At 46.6% G+C, this 7500-nt stretch overlaps 1 protein-coding gene across 1 annotated transcript; it reads left to right on the top strand.

Annotated features, from left to right (window-relative positions):
- The first annotated feature begins 635 nt into the window (after positions 1 to 635).
- Positions 636 to 1895, top strand: LOC106809708 (protein FAM167A-like). The gene is made up of 2 exons (XM_014812884.1): positions 636 to 888; positions 1327 to 1895. Exons 1-2 carry the CDS (start codon positions 733 to 735, stop codon positions 1585 to 1587), a joined length of 417 nt encoding a protein of 138 aa, XP_014668370.1. The 5' UTR covers positions 636 to 732; the 3' UTR covers positions 1588 to 1895.
- The last annotated feature ends 5605 nt before the right edge of the window (positions 1896 to 7500 follow it).

Here is a 7500-nt window from a genome sequence, read left to right as displayed (position 1 = left end):
AGCAGCGTGAAGCTACGACGAACACCGACGAAGTCACAGACCACGACCGTCTACCACTGCGCGCCAGACGACGACGTGACGTCACACGCGCGCCGTGGCGGAAGCGACGGGGTGAGAGTGAGTGTTGATGTCGCTGCGGCGGCTAGCACGGAAGCTAACGGACAGCAGTCGGTGGTGGCCCGTGACCGACTGCTCCCAGTGAAGCGGGAAAAAGTCAACCTACGGCTCACTATAAGAAACGAAATAGCGAACAATAAACGTGACGAACAGCAGGAGCAACAACATCAACAGGAGCAGCAGCAGCAAGAACAACACGAACAACAACAGCAGCAGCAACAACACCAAGAACAAGAACAACAACATCAGCAACAACAAGAACACCAAGAACTACAACAACAACAGCAACATCAACAACAACAAAAACAGCAACAGCAGCGACAGCAAAAACAACATCAAGAACAACAACAGCAGCAGTATCATCAACAACAACAGCAACAAAAAGAAGAAGAAGAAGAAGAAGAACAACAACAACAAAAACAACAACGAAAACAACACCAATCGCAGCAACAGCAGCAGCAGCAGCAACAACAACAACAGCAGCAGCAGCAGCAACAACAACAACAACAGGAGCAGCAGCAACAACAAAAACAGCAGCAACAGCATCAGCAGCAACAACAACAACAGCACCAAGAACAGCAACAACTGACAAACGACTTCGATAAACTAAAAGTGATGGTGACCAGATTGAACCTTGATGTGAAGGGCGCGTTGGCGGCGAACTTTCGCGTGTGTGGCGCTGCACATCGACATCCGCTGTCGTTCGACGGCGTGACGTCAGATGGAAAGATCCACATGGACCAGATTCTATCAACGCTCCGACATGAGCTAGTAAGTACGAAATTATGAGATTGAACATGACGATAAGAGACTCCCTGAGAATAGAATGTACTTATTTTGTTCATATATAATATGATCTATATGTATGTCTCTCTTCCTTTCTTTTTTCTTTTGTACGCCTTTCTCTCTTTAGCTCTCCTTCCCGTCCACTTGTTCTGCCTCTCTCTTTCTCTCGCTCTCACTGTCTGCTTCTCTCCCCCCCCATCTGTCTCTTTCTGACGGTGTCTCTGTCTCTGTCTCTCTCTCTCTATCGCTCGCTAACTAATCATAGGCATAGAGTTAAGGTTAGCATTAGGGCTGGGCTTAAGAGAAATATTATGTAAATTATGTCACAGCCCTTACGTGATGTGACATGATCATGCTACAACCACCCCCCAACTACAGCACAGCCTAGGTTATTGCTGCGTGCCTTTAACGTGTGCTTGACAGATAGAGATGCGCATGCAGGATCAAACCATCGCGAGGCAGCTCATCGACATTCGGCAGGAAATTCAGCGACTTCGCCTTCAAAAGACAGCGGCCGAGTACGAGGACATGTTGGCTGACGTCACACTGGACATGGCGGAAGTGAACGAGACTAAGGATGACCTGTGTGACCTTCCCGTTCGAATGCGTCACCGGCGGACGCCTCTCAGTCAAATTGGTATCACGCGGATGAATATTGATAGCAGACGATTTTCTATGTGCTGATCACCGATATCGATTTACCTTTTGTCACGTTCAACGGAACCATGTTTTAGGGGTCTTTTGCATAAGTATGTTTTGCATGCATAACACTAGATGTATATAGAGTTGATATGTGACATCGAATGGCATTCTACGAAAATCTACCCGAAGTTTTCCTATAGTTTTGATATTCTTTAGGTAGTTCGTGTATTTTTTATTGTGTATTCTTGTGTGAAGAAGGGTCGGGGTTGTTAGATGTTATTACGATAAACGATGTCACATGCTTCTTACCAGCAGTTTCTCCAGCAATTCACCAAATAAACATTTTCTTATACCTGTTCACACATTTTAAAGACAATATTCCCAATGTATGCGCGTATACATACGACTCGTAACCATGCGTTCGTTCATACGTATGCCGTAACTTATATGACAATAGCCGATCTTGAAAAACAGTTAAATGTGCAAGATCCTACATAGTAATTACTACGGGATATTTTATTACGAGATTAGTATGGGATTATTTACTGCAACGTACGCAAACAAAGTAATATAACATCGTAAGGTCGGAACTAATATTTCAAAAAGAACAAAGTTGGGCGTAGTGAAACGGATGAAAAGCCTGTAGCCGTGTATTCCAGCCCTAGCAAACGCAGGCAAGCAAGAGCATGGATAACTATAGTTTTTGAGTGTATGGCTCGCAGGTACGTACACGTACAACATGCCCGCCAAGGTATTTCGGTACCGACCCTGCTCAGTTAAGATCACGTACCCTGGATCCGACGGTATATAGTAGTGGCACGGTCTTTTGTATTACATGCTTGTTTTAAATCTGGGATTGCGGTCGCAGGTAAATAGTAATGGAGATTAGCCGTCGGTATTACAGTTTAAACAAAAACAACAGCGGTAAGACAGTTCCCTCCCATCATCCCTCCTCCTTAGTAGCTGTATGTGAATGTCTATTTATCTATCTAACTATATATATATATCCATCGATCCAGCCACCCATCTATCTATCTATCTATCTATATCTAACGATCCGTCCGTCCGTCCGCCCTCACGCACGCACGCACGCACGCACGCACGCACGCACGCACACACACACACACACACACACACACACACACACACACACATATACGTATATCAGTTCTCAATTTATAATATTCTTATATGTATCTATAGATCAGGGCGTAGGGTTATATCTAGATCGGTGGTGGCACCGAGTAGTCCATTCAGGTATTACACTCCCAAATCAGCAATTCGGCATTGGTAAGTAAAGTATATACTTGGCAGATGTGTACAAACGTTTTGTTATCTCTCCAACGAAAGAGGCCGATCGGTATTTCAACTTATTGTCTTCTTGCTCTATAGGCTAGCGTAGATCGCTCTTCCCCTGACAGCTTAGCATGCATTCACGAGGCTTACCTTTCATTGCAAAACACATACATTGCCTGCTTTGCGTGTTACGCGGAAATTGGTTCTACAACAAGAGCCGCAGAGCGTCTGGGCTCATCTGAGGTCTGTTGCTACGATTATAAACGTAAAATTTCAGTTGTGCGTAGTGACACATTTGTTAGGCGCAGATATGCAGACACGCAGTTGCGTACACGACGATTGTTAGGACACGCCCACTATCGCAGATGGAGGTAGGGGGAGGGTGGGGAAGGGGGTGGGGGCAGGGGTCGGGGAAGGGAGGGGTGGGGGGAGGGGGTGGGGGAGGGGAAGGGGGAGGGGCTCTATAGCAAAAGCAGTTTCACTCCTTGTTAACAGTCAACAAATCCATGTTAACGCTTCTCTTGAGGGTCAAAAGTTTATCCGACACTTACTCTTCGCATGTCAGCAGAAGGGACACATTTCATGGTCCTTTTCAAATAAAGCCATAAAATGCTAGCTCACGCTGAAACAAAAAAGTTTTTCAATCGCTCCGTCAGACCATGTCCTCAGAAAATGTCTAAAATCTGCCCTGTGCCCATTGACCTTTGACCTGTGACTCCAATTTCGCCACAGTGATGGTTTTTCCTACCATGATGCTATACACCGACTATCACGAGCCTAGGTCGAGCCGTTTAGATTTGTGCCGCAATTCTGCATTCCTCCCATATACCTTAAGTTTAGGAGTGAATGTTCCCCCTTCTTTTACACCTCTTGACTTTGACCTTTGACCCCCAGCTTCGACATCCCCAACTCGTTTTGACAAATCCCCCCCAACGACCCGAATATCGTGACCCGTACGTCGAGCGGTTAAGATTTGCCTGCCAACTGTTGACGCCGGGACGGACGCCACGGACGGACGCACGGAAACGATCATGCGATCTCTACAAGCTGCCATCTGACTATGTCAAGATGAGCTAAAATAATGATGAAAGTATATTGCCTTGTAATGTAGCGTCGGCAGGTGGCATTGTTATTTCTCAAGTAACAAAGTAACTGATTTATGTAAATTTTTATCTTAGTACAGTGACTGATAGAAAATGGATTTCCTTTGTAAATCTTCGATTCATCGGGATATCTTCGAGGAACATTTAGCGTGTTGTCATGGAAACCGGGATATTCGCGGAACGATGCCGAACTGTCATTGTCGAACACCGTGGAATGTCTAACGCGAGCTATTCAACCTACGTGGACGGTCCATCATAGGGTGGATGTCATTTACTTTTGGATGGATGAAATTTATTTGGCGGGGGGGGGTAGATAAAGAGGTGGCTGATTAAAATATTAAACATTCAATTTAAACTGAATGGGAAAGAATAAAAGACACAGGCAGCTGTCTTGTATGACTTGTCAGAGATGCAGCTACTGGGATATTCGCACGTGAGAACTGGCATCACGTTCAACGCATATATAACTAGAAAGGGCAGTTGTTGCCAACTACATTGCCCCCGTGTTCTCCCCAAGATGTGTAAGTATACGAAGTTTGGTCGCGCTAGGTCAATTAGGGGCCGAGTTATAGAGCGGAGGGAAATATGATCAAGGTCAAGGTAAAGGTCAAATAAAGGTCGTAGTGACCTGGTTTTGGTACGCGACACACCTTCTCCCCAAGATGTGTAAGTATACCAAGTTTGGTAGCGTTAGGTCATTAGGGGCCGATTATAGAGCGGAAAGGAAATATGATTAAGGTCAAGGTAAAGGTCAAATAAAGGTCGTAGTGACCTGGTTTTTGGTACGCTGCTCACCTTCTCCCCAAGATGTGTAAGTATACCAAGTTTTGTAGCGCTAGGTCAATTAGGGGCCGAGTTAGAGAGCGGAAGGGAAATTGTCTGCGGCGGCGGCGGCTGGGGAGACATGAAACCATAGTATCCCCGCCGACTTCGTCGCGGGGGATACAATAACTCCGGAAAAATTAAACACTGAAGCGAGCCAACAATGAAAACACATAACACTACGAATAACAGCTAGATAATCAAGAGATCATCGAGACCAATATCATAAGAGAACACGGAGAAAATACCACTTGAAACGTTTCTATTTCTCTTCAGTAATATTCACAATCACACCTGAAGCATAAAGACTGCGTACACAAGCTGTCTGCCAACAAATAGTAAATCCTCACGTTACAATAAATGTACAGCTGATAACATAGCGTTTGGCTAAGCGGTGACCACTGGCCGAGCCAGTCAACTCACCGCCTGCCCACTACTCAATGGCGACTTAACGGAGCGGCGCACCGTATTCTGATGATATGGTATGCTATAGTTACCAGCCCGCCTACCACCTCGCCTGCGTCCCAGCACCTCTCTGTCGCTCCGCAATAGCAGCAGCCATCTTCCACATCCGAGGCCGATACAGGACAACTGCAGCAGCAGCAGCAGCAGCAGCAGCAGACCACGCTAGCAGCAGCAGCAGCAGCAGCAGCAGCAATGACCCGCTAGCAGCAGCAGCAGCAGCAGCCACCGCTAGCAGCAGCAGCAGCAGCAGCCACCGCTAGCAGCAGCAGCAGCAGCAGCAGCAGCAGCAGCACCGCTAGCAGCAGCAGCAGCAGCAGCCTTCGCTAGCAGCAGCCACCGCTAGCAGCAGCAGCAGCAGCAGCCACCGCTAGCAGCAGTAAAAGCAGCCACCGATGGCAGCAGTAACAGCAGTCGAGGTGGCAGCGTGGTGGTAACGACAATAACACGGACACAGGGAATCTGTTGGGGCGATGATGGCCGTCTACTCACGTTGGCAACACACAGGGCGCGCTCCGGTACGCGCGTATTTACACCGATGTTTTCCGTTTAGCTAAATGAGCGATTGCCACTTTCTCTTTTCTGCCCCGATGTGCTTACACAATGAGCGCACCGCATGTTATACCTGTAACAACGGCAATCACCGCGCATGCTAATGGCACTTTCCTGCTAGTAAAAGTTGCTAGGCTCTCGTTAAGCGAATTGAAGCGCGACCAACGTCCACGATTGACTGAAATCCGCGTGCTAAAGCAAAGGTAGTATTAAAACACAGACGTTCTCAACCGCGAAAACTAGGCGCCGACTTACAGGGTTCGGCTAAACACAGTCAAGCGATAATAGTACGCAAATTAGAAGTCTGATTCTCATCTCATCTCAACATATATACCATCCATTCTAATTAAATAATTTAATAAAAACTCGGTAAAATTATCATCGTAATTAAAATCTTTACATCGATTCGATCACGGCGACGAAATTTATACAACTCATAAACCCCGATTTTCCGGCTGTCCTACGAAGGAATAATCACACGGGGTGAGAGGCTAGCAACACCTCCCACCTAACACAACCCTGCTCGTTTAGCTACCATCGTTTGTCATAAAATTCTAATTGGTAAAATGATTCGATATATTCATACAGCTTTGAGTGGACACAGCGGACACTACCAATGTCCTAGATTATACGTTTAGCAACTCAAGGTTACACAACACATTATACGATAATGAATAATATATAGCTACTCAACTTTTTACTCCTCACGCCGTTCACTCATTCTCTTTACATCTCTTTCAGTCATACAATTTGTTTCAATTTGCTGCTCTGCTGTTGCTGTGTCTTTCTGTCCGTCACGCGACCTTCTGTCTGTCTGTCCGTCCGTCCGTCTGTCTATCTGCCCGCTAATCAACCTCCCCTTTGTCATTTTATCCGTAAGTGCTACGACCGTCTCTTTGTTCGTCTGTCTGTGCGTCTGCTAGAGTCTGGATGTCTTTCCCTGTTTCTGTCCAACATTCTTCCAACGGTTCTCTTTAACTAGATAAGCTTCGTAAACATATAGTCGCGATCAACAGAAGTTCGTTTGTTTATAACACATGAAACATTTTCCGGAAACCCTAAGCGAGGACCGGAACATGCATGGCGCCCACAGCAGCTGCACGTCTGCTCGTGTCTCAGCTGCCTAAACTCTCAAGCGATACCTCTCCACAGAAAGCACGTGGCTTTTGTTATATCTCACAACCCACAACTCACAGTTTTTTTTGCTGTACAACAACAACATGATTACTATAGCATATTATTATATACAACCTGTCGTCTTCGAACAAACGGTGACTTTATACAAGCTAGTCGTAGCTGCCATGTGACACACACACACACACGTATATGTATATATACAAAATTATATGAACTTATAGTTACACCACCGCCGACACTGCCACCTCCACCACTGCCCCTACTGCCGCCGCCGCCGCCACTGCCACCTTCACCACCGCCTCTACTGCCGCCGCCGCCATTGCCACCTCCACCACCGCTCCTACTGCCGCCGCCGCCGCCGCCGCCGATCGCCGAAACGCAATTGCTCGCTGTTTAATCTAAGGCAAAATTACTTTACGGCGCGCGTTTCGCGTGATTTTACGGATTCGGTTTCAGATATTAGCGATAACTCTATTTAACAAATTGTGCCTTATAGCAGCGGGAAGTTAAGCGTGGGTGTGTGTACTGCGTACGTGCGTGCGTGTATGTGTGTGTGTGTGTGTGTGTGTGTGTGTGTGTGTGT

This window comes from Priapulus caudatus, unplaced genomic scaffold (genome assembly GCF_000485595.1).
Source record: "Priapulus caudatus unplaced genomic scaffold, Priapulus_caudatus-5.0.1 Scaffold15, whole genome shotgun sequence".
NCBI lineage: Eukaryota > Metazoa > Priapulida > Priapulimorpha > Priapulimorphida > Priapulidae > Priapulus > Priapulus caudatus.
Note: the sequence above shows the minus strand (reverse complement) of the source record. Positions and strands in the feature narration are given on the sequence as shown.